The 19988-nt window shown below is 57.8% G+C and overlaps 2 protein-coding genes across 8 annotated transcripts in view; one reads left to right on the plus strand and one right to left on the minus strand.

Moving 5' to 3' along the window:
- Positions 1–1817: 1817 nt before the first annotated feature.
- Positions 1818–2811, plus strand: GJD3 (gap junction protein delta 3). Its single transcript, XM_047845906.1, has one exon. The coding sequence runs from the start codon at positions 1908–1910 to the stop codon at positions 2685–2687; it is 780 nt and encodes a 259-aa protein (XP_047701862.1). The 5' UTR covers positions 1818–1907; the 3' UTR covers positions 2688–2811.
- A 6497-nt stretch (positions 2812–9308) lies between these two features.
- Positions 9309–19988, minus strand: part of RARA (retinoic acid receptor alpha) — a 43757-nt gene continuing 33077 nt past the window's right edge. For 5 of the 7 annotated variants that reach the window (XM_047845698.1, XM_047845697.1, XM_047845702.1 and 2 more), the window contains 7 exons: positions 17212–17360; positions 15835–15976; positions 13654–13814; positions 13233–13409; positions 11666–11870; positions 10687–10845; positions 9309–10073 (listed from right to left, as the gene is read on the minus strand). In XM_047845698.1, the coding sequence (XP_047701654.1) occupies positions 9856–10073; positions 10687–10845; positions 11666–11870; positions 13233–13409; positions 13654–13814; positions 15835–15976; positions 17212–17360 (1211 nt within the window). In that variant the 3' untranslated portion in view covers positions 9309–9855. Of the gene's footprint in view, positions 10074–10686; positions 10846–11665; positions 11871–13232; positions 13410–13653; positions 13815–15834; positions 15977–17211; positions 17361–18641; positions 19152–19988 lie in introns of those variants that run through there. The other 2 variants (XM_047845700.1, XM_047845703.1) reach the window with 2 other exon arrangements.

The following is a 19988-nucleotide window of genomic DNA, read 5'->3' on the forward strand; positions in this document are numbered from 1 at the left end:
GTGGGTAAGTGGCTTAGACCCTCCCAGTCTCAGCTTCCCTCCTGCCAGGGTCATCAAGAGGATGCAATGAGCTGATTTGTGTGATCGGCTCGGCGCAAGGCCTGGTCCAGAGCGGGTGTACAGGGGAAGGGGAATGGTGTGCGGGTGGGGCAGATTCCTAGAAAGGCCTAGAGGCGACAAACAAGATGTCTCAACCTGAGGGTGTCCCCTCCTCAGCCACTCAGATCACCACACATCATCCTAACTCTTCCCCTAAGGGATAGCTTCTCCTGCCACCTAGAGTTGTAGAATGTGATTCAGAGCCTTACGAGGGCAGAGAAGTCCTTCTATTCATTTTTCACATTATAAAATAACATGCTTATTAGAATAAATCTGGAAATTATAGAAAAGCAGAAAGAAAGCAAAAGCTTTTATTTAACCACCAGTGCTGAACACTCTTGATGCCTTAATGGTTTCCATGTGGGATTCTTTCCTGGGCACAGGTTGTCTTTGTTCTCCATAATATGGTTGGGACCTTAGCATTAAGACAAGGAAACTTGGGGGTCAGACAGTGCAGCCTCCTCAGCTGACAAGCCAGGAGACTGGGCTCAGAAGAGCTCAGTGACTTGCCTAAGGCCAGCAGTGGCAGAGGTGGAACCAGATCTACTGAGATCTGCTGCCCCCAACGCTAGCACCAAACCCTCCTCCAGCCCTGAAGACTGCCTTCGAAGGTGACAGTCAGTTCCTAGTGGATCTAGGCCTTCCAGTTTGGGGGAGTCTGTTCCATGGGCTTCCGTAGAGTCCCCCTCCCTCAAAAGGGGTGTGGCTCTGGTTAACCCCCACCCCCATTTCCAGAAGGAGACACAGCAGGTGGGATGGGGGGAGGGTGGGTAAGGGATAGAAAGGGAGGGCTGCAAAGCCCAGCAAGGGGCATGGCTTTGTGTACGTTCCCAAGGGTGGAGCCAACCGACAGGGCCACCCTGTCCCTTTAAGAGAAGGGGGAGAGCAAGCCCCTCTCGGCTATTCTGTCCTGTCATCTATCCTGGCCAAACCCAAAAGGGAAAACGGAAAGAGGGCCCGGGAGAGTAACAGGTCCCAGCCATCTCCCAGGATCCGTCCCTCAGCTCTAACACCTCAGCTCCAGCCACAGGGTGAGTGGGGTCAGGCTGGGGTCCGGTGGCACGGGGAGCCTGTGGGGCCTGCGTGAGTGTGTTGGGGAGGTTCTCTGGAGATGTGGGAGGCTGGAAGCAGAGGGACACCATGGAGGAGATCGGAGATGGCTGGGCCGCTCAGGAGTGGGATGGCAGGGGACCCCTAGAACAAGGGATAATGACAGAGTTATGGAACTCCCCATTCTGAGAGGAGTTCACTGCAGTAAGAAGGGCAGGAGAAATGGTGGGCAGAGAAGGAAGGAGGTGAGGTCCCTCTGGGTCTGCTGGCTCCCACCTCTCCCAGGTTAAGTTGGGTCTGGACTCCCCGGTTGGAGGTACCACGGTTGCCCATGGAAAGCATCCTTGGGCACGTAAGGGCACCGCTGGGCTTCTGGTTCTACAATGCAGTCGGTCTGGCCCTGCCGATGTCAAGTTGATTCCCTACGGATATAGACTCTGGAGGAGCATGGGGTCCAACCAAGCAGGCCCGTAGGGGTCTGGCTAGAGCACCAGGGTGGGGCTCCTCCCCAGCACCTTCTCCCCAAGGAGAAAGACACCCACAGTTGAGAATCTCCTAACCCCTCCTGCCCCCGGCCCCTTGCTGACTCCCTCGTTCCCACAAAATCCCAGCTAAACCCAGGCCTAACTGAGCCCCTGCCTCACCCCAAGTTAGAGGAGGGCTAGCTAACCTCACCCCATGGGCTGGGGGGCTGGGGGGGGGGCGCTGATCGGTAGCCTCTGACACCGGTCCCCCCCAACCCCCGTGTCCCCAGCGCCATGGGGGAGTGGGCGTTCCTGGGCTCGCTGCTGGACGCCGTGCAGCTGCAGTCGCCGCTCGTGGGCCGCCTGTGGCTGGTGGTCATGCTGATCTTCCGCATCCTGGTGCTGGCCACGGTGGGCGGCGCCGTGTTCGAGGACGAGCAGGAGGAGTTCGTGTGCAACACGCTGCAGCCCGGCTGCCGCCAGACCTGCTACGACCGCGCCTTCCCGGTCTCCCACTACCGCTTCTGGCTCTTCCACATCCTGCTGCTCTCGGCGCCCCCCGTGCTCTTCGTCATCTACTCGGTGCACCGCGCCGGCAAGCAGGCGGGCGGCGCGGACGATGGGCCCGGGCCGCCCCCGCGCCGCCGCTGCTACCTGCTGAGCGTGGCGCTGCGCCTGCTGGCCGAGCTGGCCTTCCTGGCGGGCCAGGCGCTGCTCTACGGCTTCCGCGTGGCCCCGCACTTCGCGTGCGCCGGCCCTCCGTGCCCGCACACCGTGGACTGCTTCGTGAGCCGGCCCACCGAGAAGACCGTCTTCGTGCTCTTCTACTTCGCCGTGGGGCTGCTCTCGGCGCTGCTCAGCGTGGCCGAGCTGGGCCACCTGCTCTGGAAGGGCCGCCCGCGCGCCGGGCGCCGTCGCCAGGCGGCAGAGCGCGACGGCCGCCGCCACCGCGCGCGCCCCGACCCCTGCGGCCCCCCCGCCTACCCGCACCCGGCGCCGGCCAGCGACAGCGAGGGCGGCAGCGGCCACAGCAAGGCGTCCCTGGCCACGGTCCGCCAGGACCTGGCCATCTAGAGGCGGGCCGCGGGTGCTTCCCGGAGAACTGTCCCCGGGACCCTGCCCTGCAGCGTCCCCAGCACTTCCCGAGTGCGCCGGGTTGAGTGGGGGCCCCGTAGATTGAACTGTGGCAGGTCCTTGTTGCCCTGATCCAGGTGGCAGGGGGGAGGCCTGGGGCTGAGAGAACGTGCACAGGAGGAGGGCACCGCAGAGCCGGAAGGGGAGGTGCAGGTGGTGCCCAGAAAAAGTACTTGTGATACCAGCCTCCGCAGGGCCTCTCCTTGTTGGGGCTGAGGCCTGGCCTCTGTGTGGGCTCCCTGTGTGTGGCCACACACCGCACATATGTGTGGTATGAGCTGCGTGTACACATGCACATGTAAAACCTGTGTGAGCTCTTTGCGTGCGTGCACGTGAGCCGTGTGTGTACATGTGTGTGTACATCCTATGTGGGCTCTCTGTGTGTGCGTGTGTATTCCCTGTAGGTCTGCGTCTGTGCAGGCATCTGTATGCCCTGTGTGAGCCGCGTGTGCGTGTGTGTATGAGAGACAGAGAGAGATCTCTGATATGTACCGAGTGGGTGGTCAGGACCCAGTGCCAGCAGCAGCCACACTGACTCCCTCCCTACCTGCAGGGGCGTTGCAGGAAGGTCTCCCCTCTTGACCGAGCCCACAGAGAGAGGAGGCTGGCGCCCCTTCACGCTGGGCAGGCCTCAGTGCGGTAGGGCTTGTGGATACCACCCACACTCAACCTTGTGGCCTGGGCAGTAGCCAAGCCCTCCCTTTGGTGGAGGTAGAGTAGGGGTTGGCAGTAGGGTCAGAGGGCAGGACTCTTTTCTAGATTCACCCCCTCACCCTGCTGCTGTTCCCCCCCCAGTCCATAAACTCGGCTAAGTCCCTGCCGACCTCAAAAGAAAGCTGCCCTGAAACGTGCCCTGGCCCTGCATTTCCCTGTAGCCACCACCCTCTTCTCTCCTCTGAGAGTATAAAGAGCCACCTACATGGCCACCTCTGGTCCTGCTCCTGTCTCTTCTCTGTCCCCGTCTGTCTTCCTCCCTCTCCACCCCAGTGGGGCTGCTCTCCGTAAGATCACCCAGGCCCTAAGTGACATCCAGGGGCCACCATGTGACTGAACCCTGGACTTTGTTCAACCCCCCTGAGTAGGCTGCTGTGACCCGCTCTGCCTGATTTTTCTCCTGCGTCCTTGGCCCTTCCCTCTTTGTCCTCCTTTCCTTGCGCTCTTCTTCCTGGAAACCCCTGCCTGCACTGCACACAGCAGCCAGAGGGGTCTTTCTAAATAGTCCTACTTAGGCCCCCAGGGGCTCCCTGTCATCAGGGTAAGTCAAGCACCTGAATGAGCCTTCTGAAGTCTTGCCCTCTCCTGGCCCTGCCTCACCCCTGCTGCACGGGCTTCCTAACCATACTGACTTTTCTCTTCCTACAAACACAGTGACCAATTTCCTTCCAGATGTTTGAACGTGCTGTTTCTTTGCCTGGAGCAGCCTCTTTCTGCAGCACCCCCCTCCCCACCCTAGCTAATACCTACCTGCCTTTCAGTCTCATTTGGAAATAAATAGATCCTTTTCCTAATGGCCCCCTCCCCCAAGTCAGAGCTAGATCACCACGGCACCCTTGCTTCTCCAGACAGAGCATTTCTGCTGAATGGCATTACTTGCTCCTCCACCAATGGACCCAGAGTCGTGCTTAGTAAAATATGTTGATAAGGAACCCAAGGCGTCCCAGAGGCCCAAACACTTATCCTTGCTCACGGTGTGCAATAGTGTCTCTCTGATGTTGATCAGTCAGGTGTGCAAAGCCTGGATCTCCAACAAACTCAGATGTGGATACACAGCTGTTCTCCGGATGTATTCGTTCAAGAAATATTTGTTGAGCACATACTATATGCCAGACTACGTTCGAGATCAGCACCGTTCAATAGAAATAGGATGTGAGCCACATGTGTAATTTCAGATATTCCATTAGCCACATTAAAAAGTAAAAGGAAACACATGAAATTAATTTTAATAATATATTTTCTTTAACCCAGCATATCCAAAATACTATTTCAACACATCATCAATATGAAAAAAGCATTAAGGAGATATTTTATATTCTTTTTTTTTTTTTTTTTTTTTTTTTTTTTTACTAAGTCTTTGAAATCTGGTGTATATTTTATGCTTGGAGCACATCTGGATTTGGACCAGCCACATTTCTGGACTCAGTCACCACATACGGCTAGTGACTGCTGTACTGAACAGAGCAGATCCAGATGTTGGGCTCCAGTGGGCAACAAAACCTGCCCTCGTGAAGCTTACAAAGCAGGCAATAAATATAGCACATACTGCCAGATATCGCTCAGAGTAAGGGCAGACAGTGACTATCCCTGAGGAGTGACACTGGAACAGAATGTAGCAAAGAGCTAGCCATGAAGCTGGCTCTGGGAAGAGCATTCCTGGTGGAGGGGCTGGCAAGTGCAAAGGCCCTGAGGCAGAAATATGCTGGGGTGTTTGAGGCCAGCCAGGAGGCCATTGTGGCTGGAGTGGAATGAGGGATGGGAGTGTGGCACCAACACCTCAAATGCAACCCAACTGCCTTAGTTCCCTTCTCAGTGCTGGTATCTCCATCCACCCAGGCCACCTGCACCCACTACTGCCGAAGGCTGTCTTCTGCCCACCTCCCATGTCCTGTCAACCACCTAGTCCCATTTTACCACCGAAGCATTTCCTCCCTCTACCACTCTCATCCCTCCAGGCGCTGACCAGGGTCAGCCTTGTCACCAGTGGCCGGAATTGCTCCCACAGCTTCTCTGCTCCCTGCAATTCCAGTCCAAACGGCTCACTCTCTGGCTTGAGATCCTTCACTCCCATTGCCTTCTCGGTCAAGTCCAGCTCCTGAACCGGCCCTAGCCTGAGCCCATCCCAGCCTCTCCAACTCATTTCTTCCAACATTCCAACCAAAATGGTTAAAGCACAGAGCTGGTGACAGTTTCTGGTCACATGAAGCTATTTATCACCTCTGTGTCCCAGCTGGCTAACTCCTTCCCTTACACCTAATTTAGCTGGGAGCTGGGACACCTCTTCCAGGAAGCCTTCTGAAATTTGTCCCAGGCCTGGTTAAATGCCCTGAGCTCCCATAGACCCAAGACTTAGTCACAGCTTTTCCCAGCTTGTACCCCAGTCGGCATCCTTCAGTCAGTCTCCCTGACTGTGCAAAGCACATGTCAGCAAGGATCAGACCCCACAGCAGGGGTTCTCACCTGGGGGCAGTTTCTCCCCCCAGGGGACATTTGGCAATGTCTGCAGACATATTAGTTTGTCACAGCTGGGGGGAAGGTGCAACTAGCATCTAGGGGCAGAAGCCAGGGATGCTACTAAAACCCTACAATGCACAGGACAGCCCCTCACGACAAAAGAATCCCTGGGCCCAAAATGTCACTTGTGCCATAGCTGAACTGTGAGCCCCTGAGGACAACCTCAAGCCCCAGCATCAAAGATACAACTCCAAGCGGGCATTTTATAAATGTGGGGCCACTGCTACAGTTGTCAAAATGAAGGCAATCCTGTTGGCATTTGGTAGGCAGGGGCTAGAAATGCCAAGATGCCCTCCTACAACACGCACCACACGTGGGGGCACCTGGCTGCCTCAGAGCATGTGACTCTTGATTTGGGTTTTTTTTTTTTAATGTTCATTTATTTTTGAGAGAGAGCTTGCTCGTGTGCACAAGTGGGGGAAGGGTAGAGAGAGAGGGAGAGAGAGCATGGGGGAGGTGCAGAGAGATCTGTGCTGACAGCAGAGAACCCGAGGCAAGGCTTGAACTCACAAACTGTGAGATGATGACCTGTGCCAAAGTCGGACGCTCAACCAACGAAGCCACCCAGGCACCCCTGATTTCAAGATTGCGACTTGGAGGTTGTGACTTAGAGCCCCAAGTTGGGTGTAGAGATTACTTTTTAAAAAAAGGGAGGGGTGCCTGGGTGGCTCAGGTCATGATCTTGCGGTCCGTGAGTTCGAGCCCCGCGTTGGGCTCTGTGCTGACAGCTCAGAGCCTGGAGCCTGTTTCCGATTCTGTGTCTCCCTCTCTCTCTGACCCTCCCCCGTTCATGCTCTGTCTCTCTCTGTCTCAAAAATAAACTTTAAAAAAATATTTAAAAAATTAAAAAATAAAAATAAAAAATAAAAAAAGGGAGAGAGAAAAGAAATTTCACACATGACTTTAGAATGACCCACTGGATGGTCACATAGTGAAAAGCCTCTCCATAACTACCTGAGCCCAAAACCTGATTCTGTTTCACAAGTAAAACCTTAGGGTTGTGGTTGGGGATTTTGTGTGTGTGTGTGTGTGTGTGTGTGGTTTTATTATACATTGGCAGCTTTTATTTCAACATTACTCATACTCTTTAAGTTTCCTGGGCTTCTTAGGGCGCCTGGGTGGCTCAGTTAAGCATCTGACTTTGGCTCATGATCTCACGGTTCGTGAGTTCAAGCTCTGCTTCCGGTTCTGCATTGGCACCGTGGAGCCTGCTTGGGATTCTGTCTTCCACGTTCTTTGCCCTTCCCCCGCTTGCTATCTCTGTCTGAAAATAAATACAAACTTTACAGAAGAAAAAAAAGTGGAAGGAATCGAAGGACAATGTCCTATCTGCTATGCAGTTGTGTCCAAGTATTAACGTACTGAAATTCATAGTCCTTCCCCTTCATTTCTCCTTTACAATACAGCGTGATAGCATAGTGAGTTTTGTAAATCACGTGGATAGGTATGTTATGTTAAACTTCTGTCAGATTCATGAAGAAAATGTTAGAAAATATTTGCTGGAGGAAGAGAACCTTGGCCTCCACGTGCACGGTGACTGCCCAGATGGCCAGATAAGTAGGGGGCTGCCGCCACCTGGTGGCTGAAGTAGAAATGGCAGGCAGACTCCCACGGAAGGAACTCTTTCTGCCCAGGAATCTCTTCCTGTCCAGGCGCCCTAACCCACCCCAGACACAGCTTCCACTGCCACCTCCCTGGAACCCTCAGACCTGTGCTCGATGCTTCTTTGGGGGCAAGATTCCAGGAAAGACCTCTAGGTGAGAGGTGGGAGCCCTGAGTACTGGTCCCCCATCAGCCGTGAATTCACTGTGATCCTGGGCAAGGGCACTGCTCTCTCTGGGCCTTGATGTGTAGAGTGTGAAGCGTGGACAAACTTGGTCTCTGATGATCCTACAGGACTGCCACACTTGATCCTCTCAACCAGGAGCATCCATGGTCTCCTGCAACCTGTCCTCTGTGCCTCCTGCCTACAGAGTGACTTTAGGGGTAGGCAGGGGAGGGCAGGACAGTCCTTCTTGGAGGCACAGGGATGGACTAGTTTTCTAATCTTCCATCCAAATCTGTGTTCTTGTTAGCTTGCCAGGAGCTCCTGACCCAAGTGCCCATGCCAACTGCCACCTCTGAAGGTCAAGTGCAAATTAGAGCTCCTCTGCCACTTAGGGACCCTCAGAACCAACCTCTGGCTTCCGGGGGCTCAGGACTCTGCAGGCAGGAGCTGGCTTCCTCCTTCAGATTGCCAGAGAGCTGGGGCTGGCTTCCTCCCTCAAACTGGGGACTCGCTGCAGGTGGGAACCATTTCTCCTCTGCCCTCCCCACCTTCAGACTGGAGCTCCCTGACACGGGCTGTGTGGACCCCTAGACAGAGGGCTTCCCAAGGGCAGGCCTATCTTGCTCCACCAAAAACCCCAGCACAGCAAGGCAGGCTCCGAAGGCAGCTTGCCCCCTGGTGCTCATACCTGGCCCCCATCCCCAGTCCCTGCCCACACACCAAGAGAAGGCAGCGAGGCAGTGAGACTCTGAGGCATGTGTAGAATAAATATAACTTTATTCTTTATCCAGTAGATCTCAGTGGAAAGTCCAACAGTAACAGGTGCACCAGCGGGCTCTGGGGGGATGAGACCCCAACCCCGGGGCAAGGAGGGCAGGGCAGAGCCAGCTCCCCCAGCCGGGGGGTGCCGGGGGTGAGGGGAGGGGACCCCCTGTAGGCCCGTCCTGCGGGGCAAGGAGGGGGCACGGGTATGGGTGAGGGTGGGGCAGGCCAGGGAAACGGAGGAACTCGGGCCAAGTGTGTCTGTCCGCCCATCCGCTGTGTGTGTGTGTGTGTGTGTGTACACGTGTGTGTGTCTGGGGGCCCTGTGGGCAGTGCTGGTGGCTGTGAGGCTGGGGGATGGGGCAGCTTGAACCCCTCGGCCAGCCCCTTCGCAGTGGGGGCTGGAGGGCTTCGATGATGTGAGCCCTGATGGGGAGGCAGCTCTGCCAAGGCCACAGGGCGGAGACACACACACGTGGATGTTCTGAGGACCCCCCCCCCCTTGCTTTGTCCCTGCCCTGTCTCTCCTGGTGAGCCCCCTCCTTCTAGGGGCTGCCGGAAACGGTCCACGCCCAGTGGTTAGGCAGAGGGAGAAGGGGAGGGCAGATCTTGGAAAGTTAGTACTTCACAGTTTTAAAGAGAAAACTGAGGAGAAAATGGCTGGGGAGGAGGGCTAGGGAGTGCAGGGACATGGAGAGAGAGTGGGAGCCCCTTCTGAGCCGCTCCCCTCTCCCAGGACCCACCCCCCTCCAGCTCTGGATCCAGCTCCCCCCAATACACAGCACAGATTCCTTCAGTATAAATGTGCTTAAAATGAAAATTCTTATTAAAAAAATCAAAACCAAAAAAAAATTAAAATAAAAACAAAACCAGCGAGAATTAATACCTGGGGGTTGGTATGGCAGGGTATGTACAGGGGGAACCCCCCACCCCTGGCCCACCCCCTCTGTCACCAACCTAGGCAGGGGGGGGTTCCCGACCGGGGGGCAATGGCTTGCGGGTTCTGAGTATGGGGGAGCCAGGTCCTGGCGTTTGCTGGTGATGAAGATGTGGCAAGGGGGGCAGAGGGCTGTCTTGATGAACACCAGGCCCCCAGGCTCCATCCTGAGGCCCAGGACCAGGGGTCCTCACTCAGTTCATGACCTTGCCCCTGACATCAGCCCAGGCTGCAGGAGCAGGCAGTCCATCTGCACCTGGGCCTCCATCTGAAGAGTCGCCGCCTCCTCCCTCCTGTCCCCCAGGAAAGGGAGGACAGGTGGGGGGCAGGGCTGGTGGGAGTCGCATGGTTGGTAGAAAGGCAGAGAAAAGCCAGGGCGTGGGGTGAGGGCTGTGTCCACGGGGCACGGGCGGTCACGGGGAGTGGGCGGCCGGGCTGCTTCTGTTTGAGCTGGGGCTGAGGCTGGGGCTACAGCTGCCGGGGGCGGGGGCCAGGCCGCCCCCATCCCGCCCCCCGCCCCCTGGCTGTCCGCTCAGAGTGTCCAGGCCCTCGGAGTTCTCTAGCATTTCCTGGATGAGAGGTGGCATGGAGCCCGGGATCTCCATCTTCAGCGTGATCACCCGCTCAGCCCCTGCAGGAAAGGAGGAGCAGAGGTCAGCACCCCGGCCCCCGGCCCCCAGCCCGACAAAGCTCCAGGAGGGAGGGTGCAGGGGTGGGAGGACTGGTACTACCAGTATCAGCATCCAGTGTGGACCGAACTCAGGGCTCAGCTCTTTGACATAAGCCAGCTCTCCTAAGCCCCCAGGTCTAGGGGCAGCAGTGTTTCCAAACTCAGGCTCCAGGGTCAGACTGCCTGGGGTGGACACTGGGCCCCTTCCTAGGTGCTGTGTGTTACGAATTCTCCTACTGACACCTCAAAACAACTCTGTAAACACCATCATTATCCCCAGGGAAACTGAGGCTCAGAGCTGTTAAGTGACCTGCTCAAGAACACACACCCACAGGGTCTGGAGGCAGAGCCATGCCCTCAACCACCACGCAGAGGTGACGCTGCCACCTTAGAGCTCACAGGCAGGTCACCTGGGCACGGTGAAGTCCAGGTGAGTGGAGTGGGGCATCGTCCTGGGCACAAAGACGTGGCGTGTTGGCTCACACGTGGGGGGCCGGACTCTGGGCATGGGCCAGGTGTCGGGGTCCAGCCCTGGCAGACACACAGGGCATCCTTCCAGGTGCGGGAGCCTCACCCTTAGCACTGATGCTTCGCAGGTCCGTGATCTTCATCAGCATCTTGGGGAACATGTGGGGGCGGCTGGGCCTCCGTTTCCGCACATAGACCTTCAGCGCCTCCAGCAGCGGCTCCTGAAGCATGTCCACCCTGTCTGGCTGCTCCAGGTCCTGCCGGTCTGAGGAAGCAGATGCCCCCTGAGCAGCTGCCCCAGAGAAGCAAGGAACACAGCCGCGCTCCCAGCCTTGGCCACGGGAGGGCGCGCTTGTCCAGGCCACAGGCTAAGCGTCTCTGCTCCTGGGACCTTCCCCTACAAGGGCAGTGGCTGGAGCCTGTGCGGCTGTGAGAAAGGCTCCAAGAGGCTCTTAAATGTGAGAAGAACTGGGGTGGGGCTTGTCCAGGGCCCCCTCTGACAGCCCAATTTATAGGGATGTGTCCCCTGAACACAGGCGGTGCCGTCCTCAGGCAGAGGGAAGATGCCCAGGTAGGTCTCACTCCCACCCATCATTGTGGACACCAGCACAGTATATCAAAACTCTTAACAATAAAATAATAACACCACCCAACATTTACTGGGCCTTACTGTAGTCACACTGCGCCTTATTTATTACTCTCTTAATCCCCCCATCAACTTTATGAGGTGGAAACCATTACTGCCCCATTTTAAAGAAACGGGGGCTCAGTGAATTTCAGCAACTGCTCAAGGTCACAAGCTGGCCAGGATTTGAACCTGGGTGGTCTGACCTTCAAGCCTTCACTCTTAAGCCCCCTAAGAGTGAGAACCAGAGTTCAGGTCTCCACTGCCACTCCCTTGCTTGTGTGACCGCAGACCAAATCCTGCCCCTCTGGGTTCTCAGTCTGCCCCTCTGAGAGGGGCCTGACAGAGGCCAAGGTCCCTTTCTGATCTGGCCCTAGGCTTCTCCCTGGGAAGAGACTCCGGGGGCTGCCCCACCACCCACCCTGGGCCTGACCCCCGCAGTCCCAGGCCCCCTGCCCACCTCCACAGATAAGACAGATGGCACTGAGAAGACCAGTCTCAGCATCATCCATCTCCAGGGGCAGCAGCTGGTTGGCAAATGCGAAGACCAGATCCGTGAGGGGGCCGAAGCCGGCATTGTGCATCTGGGTCCGGTTCAGGGTCAGCCCATCTGAGAAGGTCATTGTGTCCTGCTCGGGTGTGTACCGCGTGCAGATCCGCAGGATCTGGGTACAGAGGATGCACAGGTTCAGGGACTTGACCCATCCTTCCAGCACTTCCAGTACCAGCATCCCCCACAGGACCACCTGGCAGGTGGCCAACCTGTCTGTCGGACAGAGCCTTCTAGAATCTTCTGCAATGATGGAAATGGCCTAGGTCTGCACTGTGCAAGTAGTAGCCACCAGCTACAATGTAGCCATTGGGCACTTGAAATGTGGTTAGTGAGACTGAAGAACTGAACGAAGTTTAATTTTAATTAAATTTAAAGAGCCACACACAGCAAGCAGCTACTGTAACAGACAGTGCAGATCTAGATCAGCTGATCTCCATCCACAAGAGAATTTAGAGGGAAACTAGAATTTTCAGGAGGCAAGGACCATAGCAGGTTTATGTCTACAGATCCTGGGACTGGGTACACAACAGAATTCCATAAATGTGTATCAGCTCCAACCATTCCAAACCCCGATCCAGATTTGAAACTCTTAAATCTGGGGCACGGGAACAGGAGACTACCCAGAGATGCCATACTCTGCTCCTCCTGCCCCACCCCCACCAGGAAGCTGTAAGCCTTGTCACCTCCCAGGTTCCCCTACCCTGGAAGTGGCCAAGAGGGGACAGGTGAGCAGAGCCCATCAGGGATGACAAGGAGGAGAATTCTTTCAGCCTTGGCTTTGACAGTCCCCATCACACACATCCTGCCTCCAGCCTAGTCACCCTCTGCCCCACCAAATGCCCTGTAGTCTCCTGAACCCAGCTGGTCTCACACCCTCTTGAGCCTTTCATACCCTGCTCCTAAGTTAGGGCCCTCTCACATGCCCCTTCTACACAACCCCAAGATGCCCCCTCCTCTGGACGCCTTCCCTGGGGCCCAGCAGCCCTGACTCTCTCTCCCAAAAGGGAAGGGACAGCCCTCCCCCATCTCCAGCCAGCACTCAGCACGGTTTTATAACCTCTGTTTACATATCTGCTGCCTCCACCCACAGAAGGTTCTCAAGAGAGGGGCTGGTGTTGTGTTCACCTCTGTTCGTGAAACCCAGCTCAAGGCCTGGCCACACAGGGTCCTACGTGAAACTTTATTAGACTGAAGACATGGGCAGATGGGTGGTGGGGTGAAAGGTTCAGTGGAAAGATCAGGTGGGCGTGAATGGATGCGTGTCTAGGTGAATTGGTGAAGCATGGCACATCCAGATGCTGAGTGGCTAAGTGGACAGGTGGACACATGGGGGAAAGGAAGGGTGGACACCGGGTGGTGGGCATTTGGATAGATGGATTCCAGATGTGTGTTTGGGAGGGTGGTTATTTGAGTGGCAGGACCTTCTCCAAGGACTCGGGGGCAGTGCCCGGGTGGGCAGGGTGCAGACCCTCACCAGGATGTCCAGGCAGGCAGCCTTGAGGAGGGTGATCTGGTCGGCAATGGTGAGGGTGGTAAAGCCGGGCAGTTGCTTGGCGAACTCCACAGTCTTAATGATGCACTTGGTGGAGAGTTCACTGAACTTGTCCCAGAGGTCAATGTCCAGAGAGACACGTTGCTCTGAGCTGTTGTTCTGGGAGGGACGGGAGACAGTGAGGGCCTTCTCCTCATGTACCCCTTCTCAGCCTGGCTCCACTGCCCCCACAGGCCTGCCCTCCACCCACTTCACTTCCTGAGAGCCCCAGAATCAGGAGGCAGCAGGAGGAAGGAGAAGAGGGGAAGGGAGGACATGGAGGCCCAGGCAGGGGTGAGGAGAGGCGAGATGGGCCCCATGGCACTGGGTGCACCCCACCCTGCCAGGCCGGGGGAAACCATACCGTAGTGTATTTGCCCAGCTGGCAGAGGGCGGGGAAGGTCTCCTGGTGCGCTTTGCGCACCTTCTCGATGAGCTCCCCAACCTCGGGCGTCAGCGTGTAGCTCTCCGAGCACTCAGGCTTGGGCGCCTCCTTCTTCTTCTTGTTTCTGTCGTTCCTCACAGCTGTGGAGGGCAGAGGCCGGGGTTACAGCAAGTGCAGGTAGTGGCCCATTCCTGCCTGAGCTCCTCCCACCAGACAGAACCACTGGCTGCCAAGGAAGTCACCCAGCCAGGCCCGGCGCAGGCGCACAGGAGCGCACTCACGCGAGTGCACGTGTGAATGCGCACATACGAGTGCACAGGCAGGTAAGGTGTCAGCACACGGCCCACCCCTCCACACCCACCTGACCCACACGCCAAGTCCTGCCCCAGCACGTGACCACAGCGCACACACCCCTTGGCCAGCCTGTGTCCCCTGTACTCCTACACAGCCACACCAGCCCACACTCCAAGTGTGCAGGTGTCCAGGGCTGAAAGCAAGTGTGCAGAGGGTCCCAGCTCCGTGCTCTGCCTCCCCCGCCCCCTACTCCCTCTGCTTCCAGGAAGGCCTGGTTCCTGCCTCCACGGGCCCCCAGCCCCCCTGCCAGCAGTCTCCCTGGGGGTCCCAGGGACTGGCTCCGAGCAGCTCCCCAGCCTGAAAGTGGGGGCCCGGCGGGAGAATCTCTCGGCCCATTAGCCGGGGGAGCTGACAAATCACCAGGGGCGCTGAGCCGCACACACCACTCGGCTTTAAAGAAGCGATGGGGTCGTTACCAGCCGATTATCCCAGACACACAATCACTCACAGGGCCAGTGGTGGCGCGGCTGCTGACGCTGGAGGAAGAGAGGGGGGTGGGGGTGGGGGGCCCAGGGAGGGGGCAGCGGGTGGGGGTGGGGGGAGCTGGCATAATTTGGAGATCACTCATGTCGATTCTGCAAATTCAATAAAGTGCAAGGGAGAGGAGGGAAGAGGGAGAGGGAGAGTGGGGGGGGATAATTTGGGAAGAGAAAATTGCAGCTGTGACAAGACGTTTATCATTCGGAAGCTTTAATTCTATTGAAATGGCAGCTGCTCAGCTCCGGGGCACAGAGCAGCCGGAGAGGAGAAGGAGGGAGGGAAAGGGGGAGTTGGTGATGGGAGGGAGAGGGGGTCCCCACCCTGGTCCTTCTGCGCTGAAAAGCTCTGGGAGTGGAAGGCGGCAGAAGCAGTGGGAGGTGGCGGCGCTGGGCCCTGAAGGGAAGGGTCCCGGGCTGTCACCCACTCTACAGCGTAAAGCCACCGCTTCCTGGGTGCCAGACCACGCGTCCCTTGCCTCCCAAGGCAGGAGGTGGCAGGATGCTGCAGGGCCCCTCTGCTCCTCTCTGGGGCTCCTTGTGTCCCCCCTCCACATTCCCTCCCCACTTCCCTCTTCCACTGCCCTCCCCACAAAGGGCTAGGGGGTCCCGCAGCCCCCCTCCCCCACCCCATCCCCCAAGGCTCTGGCTCCATGGCAACGGCCACGCAGACAAGGAGGCGTCTGTCAGCGTCATTTATCTCTGACATCATCAATCACCGGTCACCACGGCAACACCCATGATTCAACACAAGAGGGTCTCCCTGTCCAGCCCTCCCTCCTTCCCTCCCTCCATCAGGCCTCAGCTGAGCCCAAACTGGAAACCCCCATTCCTCTGGGACCTGAGAAGTCCCAGTTCTCTCTTCCAACTCTAGGTCCCAGGCTTCACCAGACAATGGCTTTTAAATCCCTGTGCCAACCACACCCCACCCCCAACAACACACAAATACCAGCCAGCACCCCTCTGTGCAAGCCCTCCCCTAAGGTGCACAATCCAGAGGGCCTCAGGTGTGCCTGAGCCCCACCCCAAAGCACAGCGGGGCCTGGAAGCAGACACACATGCACGCGTGTGCGAGCACACACAGCCAATTGCATGCAAACGGAATGGCTGCCCACACACAGACACACAGCGGGCTAGAGGTGCAGACAGACGGACAGGTCCTTGCAGCTGTACACAAACCGTCCTCAACCATGAGCCCGCACACTGCACCCCGGGCACACGCGCTCTGGTCCACACACACATTATCCACCCGCCCCGACTCCCATGGCCTTTTAGGAGCATATCGGGCCCTGCCTAATGCAGAGCCGGCTCCTGGCACTGTGGCACTCACACTCCTTGGACATGCCCACTTCAAAGCACTTCTGCAGCCGGCAGTACTGGCAGCGGTTCCGGGTCACCTTGTTGATGATGCAGTTCTTGTCCCGGTGACACGTGTACACCATGTTCTTCTGGATGCTGCGTCGGAAGAAGCCCTGGGTATGGAGGAAAAGGAGTCAGGTCAGCCGCACCCACGGTGGGAGCGTGGCAGGCCTGCAGCCTCGGCCTGGAGGGTGGAGAGCCACGCCGCTGCTGCCCTAAGCCCGACGAGGTGAAGAAAATAGTCCCACAAAGACACCCCCAGAAGAATCCCAGTGCCCGCCTTAACGCTGCAGGTGGGCAGCGGTCTTCCCACAACCCATACCCACATGCCTGGCTTTCTCCCTCCCAGGGAGAAGGATCTCAGGGCTGCTAGTGAGTCAAGAAAAGGGGCAGAGGGGACTAGATGGGAGAGAAGCAGAGCTCTGGAATCCACAGCCCCAGGCTCAGAGCACAGGAGAAAGAGGCCATAGAGGGACATACGCAGGCTAGCCAGAGAGGTGGAGATGCACACGTGATCGGGAGTAAGGCAGCGAGACACATGGTCACCGACCAGGCAGATGTCCATGGTCACAGGCAGACCTGGGCTGGTCAGAGGCTGCACACACAGGCTGACCAGAGACAAGCACCCAGGGACAAACTAGGAACAACCAGACAGGACAGGCGGACACACACATCCGAGGCCTTGTGCTTTGCCCTGGTCTTCGCCCCGCCCCTGGGGATAGCCACTCCACGCCGAGGGGCAGCCTCAAGCCGTGCAGCTTCTGAGCCCCAATCTCTGGGGAAGGAACCAATACAGAGGCTCAGGCACAAGGGAGAGGGGAAGAAGCCACACCCACAGCTGCTGGGAAGGTGGCAGCCTCATCTGCACTCTGGAGCCTACCATGGGCACGGGGAAATCCAGTCAGACCCCGGGGGAGCCCAAGCCTGGGCACCCAAGGCAGGGCGCCTGCTCTTACCTGCCTCCCGCCAGGCTGCCATGGTGAGGTTCAGGCAGGGCCACTGGGGGCAGGCCTCCTGGGTTTCCAGCCAAGACCCAGTTGGCAGCCAGCTCACTATGGCAACCTGGGTGGCAGCAAAGGGAGTGCACACCCTGGCAGCTAGAGGATGGAGACAAGGAGAGGGGCTCAGGCAGAGGGGGGACCTCTGGTTTGGGGGTTCCTGATCATCTACAGGAAGGTTCTAATGCAGTCTCCCTCTCCTCCAAGGATCTGCCACGTTCTGCACAGAAGGAAGCAAGGGCAGCAGTTTCAGAGACATCCCCCACCCCCAGCATACTCCAGGACGAGGCAGTGGGGACATCCCATTTATCTAATCAGGACTGTCCTTCCCAGTGACCCCCTCAACTCACCTTGCAGCCCTCACAGGCGCTGACCCCATAGTGGTAGCCTGAGGATTTGTCTTGACAGACAAAGCAAGGCTTGTAGATGCGGGGGAGGGGGGGTGGCGAGGGAGGACTGGGCACTATCTCTTCGGAACTGCTGCTCTGGGTCTCAATGGCTAGAGAGAGAAGAGGGGAGGAGCAGTTAGAGACCCAGGTCACCATCCCTAATACCGTACCCACCCTGCCTCTCCCAGCCCTCACCACTGCTCCCTGGGCTCTCACTCTAAGGCAGGGACAGTCTCAGGAAAACTGGGACTTCACAGCCAGACGTGGAGAATGAGGCTGCCAATGAAGCTTCCAGCACCCCATCACTCCTGCCTACTCCCCCAGCACCCCGCCTTTCAAAACCAGAAAGATCAGAGGATAAACCATCAGATTTGTATGTAGACATAGCCACACTTGGGGGTTGGGGACAGGAGTCAGCCTGGCTCTCAAGCCCTGGCCCCATCTCCCCCAAGTTAGGAAGGAGTTAAGGCCTGATGAGGAGGGAAGGAAGAGGACACAAGCTGGGGGCAGAGGAAACTGGGGTCAACAGGATATTCAAAGCGGCCACTCCCCCACCCCCTCTGCTTCCGTTCCCCCCTCTCCACCCCTCAGCCAGCAGCCACAGCCCCTCCTCCACCTAAACAATCCCCTGGCCAGGGACCCAAGGCAGGGTGTGGAAAGAAGATTTGCCAATGTTGGAGCAGAGCAGGTGGGGATTCCCCGGAGATAAGCAGGGGGACCCCCGGAGGCAGGGAGAAGACTCCCTCTGGACCCCGGAAGCCCACTGCTCTAGGTGCCCCCTATCTAGGGGGGAAGCAGCATGACAAAAGGGGATCTGTTCTTATCAATGCTCTGTCTGTCTGCCCTCAATACTATGTCCGGGTTACTACCCTCCTCCTCTCCGGTTATTCAGCCCCAAGAGGGCAGCCGGGGGGGTGACCCAGCCAACAGGGGCAGCCCCCACTACCAAATCCTCCCCAGTGCCTGGCCCCCTGCCCATCACCCCAGGCAGAACAGAGCTGGGTTAGGTGGGGGCTGTCTGTGCCCAAAGCCTGGGCAGCTGGGGGTGTATCATGCTGGATGAGAACTGTGACCCGAGGCAATCCCAGATTCCCAAGGTGCCACCCGGCATCCCCCAGAGGCCTTTGCCACATCTACTTGTCCAGGGCCAAGGAGGGGCAAGGATGCCTCCCTGAGCAGGTAGATCCCGGCGTCCTCCCACACCCCAGAATCCTACATAGTCTCCTCCCAAACTCCAGCATGCAAGGTTCTGGAATTCAAAGGAGCTCAGGGCAGCTCCTGACCCAAGCACCTTATGGCCATGAATCACATGACCCCAAAGTCCAGACACAGAGAAAAGCAGTAGCCGGACACTGGGGGCTGGCTGCGTACGACCACCGCCCCCACCTTACCTGCAGACACACCAGGGACTGCCAGGCGGCTGATGACAGGGAACCAGGCCAACAACCTTGGCAGGGCTTTCCTGGCTCTTTGCAGGGCCTGGGCACCACTTCCCTGGTCAGCCTGGTTGACCACCACTGCCATGGTCCCGTGCCCCGTCCCTGCCCAGAGACCAGCCTGCAGCAAAGGAATAGTGGACGCCCATACCCCCACCAGTCCACAGCCTGTTCACTGACCTCCCCTGGCTCTCTGCTTCTCACCCCAACACTGAGCTGCCCTGGCCTGGTTTTCCCCCCACCTCACCCTCTCAGAGGCCAGACAAGCAAATCAGACAGGCGAGAGGCCTGAGAACAGCTGCTGGGGGGGGGGGGGGGGGGGCTGGGGGGCCTGGGTGAGGCCAGGAGGCAGAGGGGTGAGTGACAAAGAAGCTCTTTGTTGTGCTAACTTTTTCCAAGACGTAAAAGGAGTAACAATAGACAATCCAGACTGGTTGTGGGGGGGGGGGGGTGTCAAGGACAAGGGGGTGTGTGGGGGGGACCATGGCCTAGAATCCCAGCTTGCTTTCCAATAAGCAGAGGATGAAGGCACCAACCTCCCCTCCCCTCCGCATCCACCCTTTGCCCTGGCCCACCTCCCCAAAGCCCCACCTCTAAAATGGGCCAGACAGGAGGAGAAGAAAGGACAGATGGAGCTTTGGGGTACAGAGTGGGGCAGAGGGAAGGGAGGGCATAGGGAGACACACAGGATACCGTGATGAGGGACAGACAGCTCTAAGGCCAGGGACTGACTAAAGGGGCAAAGGCCCATAGAAATTTGGAGCTAAGGCAAAGTCCAGAGGGTGTTTACAGAACTTAAAAGCATGTGCTTTTTAAAATCGTTTTTTTGGCAGGATGGGAGAGGTGAGCCTTGGTGGGAGCTACAGTCTGGGCTGGGTGAGGCCTCCCTGCAGCCCACCCCACTGTGGCTGGCTGCCTCTGAGGCTCTAGCATGCTCTGCACCCCCACCCCCTGCACATCCCCACCTGTCACCCAGGTAACACTTTGGAGGTTTTGCACCATGCCCTTTGAACCCAGAGCCCTGGCCCAGTCTCCACCTCCCGGCCTCTGGCCAACAGCCTAGAGAAGCTGGGCCTGGGGGGGGCGGCGGCGGCACTCTGGGACCCTCCTGGCGTCTGCAAGAGTTAGGAGTCAGCCTTCCGTCTGCACACTGGACCTTTGGGGGAAGGACCGCCAGGGCCTGGCCCCTCCCTGCTCACCTCCCTCCCAAGAGGCCCCAGCCCACAAATCTCTCCTCTTCCTGAAGGAGAAGGCTGCAGGAGCACCACACCTTCTCGGCTCCAAGTCCCCGAGGGGGAGCGC

The sequence above is a fragment of the Prionailurus viverrinus genome, unplaced genomic scaffold (assembly GCF_022837055.1).
Source record: "Prionailurus viverrinus isolate Anna unplaced genomic scaffold, UM_Priviv_1.0 scaffold_35, whole genome shotgun sequence".
Lineage (NCBI taxonomy): Eukaryota > Metazoa > Chordata > Mammalia > Carnivora > Felidae > Prionailurus > Prionailurus viverrinus.

Bases quoted from the DNA above. Each gene is read 5' to 3' on its own strand.
- GJD3 (XM_047845906.1), top strand. From the start codon at position 1,908: ATGGGGGAGTGGGCGTTCCTGGGCTCGCTGCTGGACGCCGTGCAGCTG.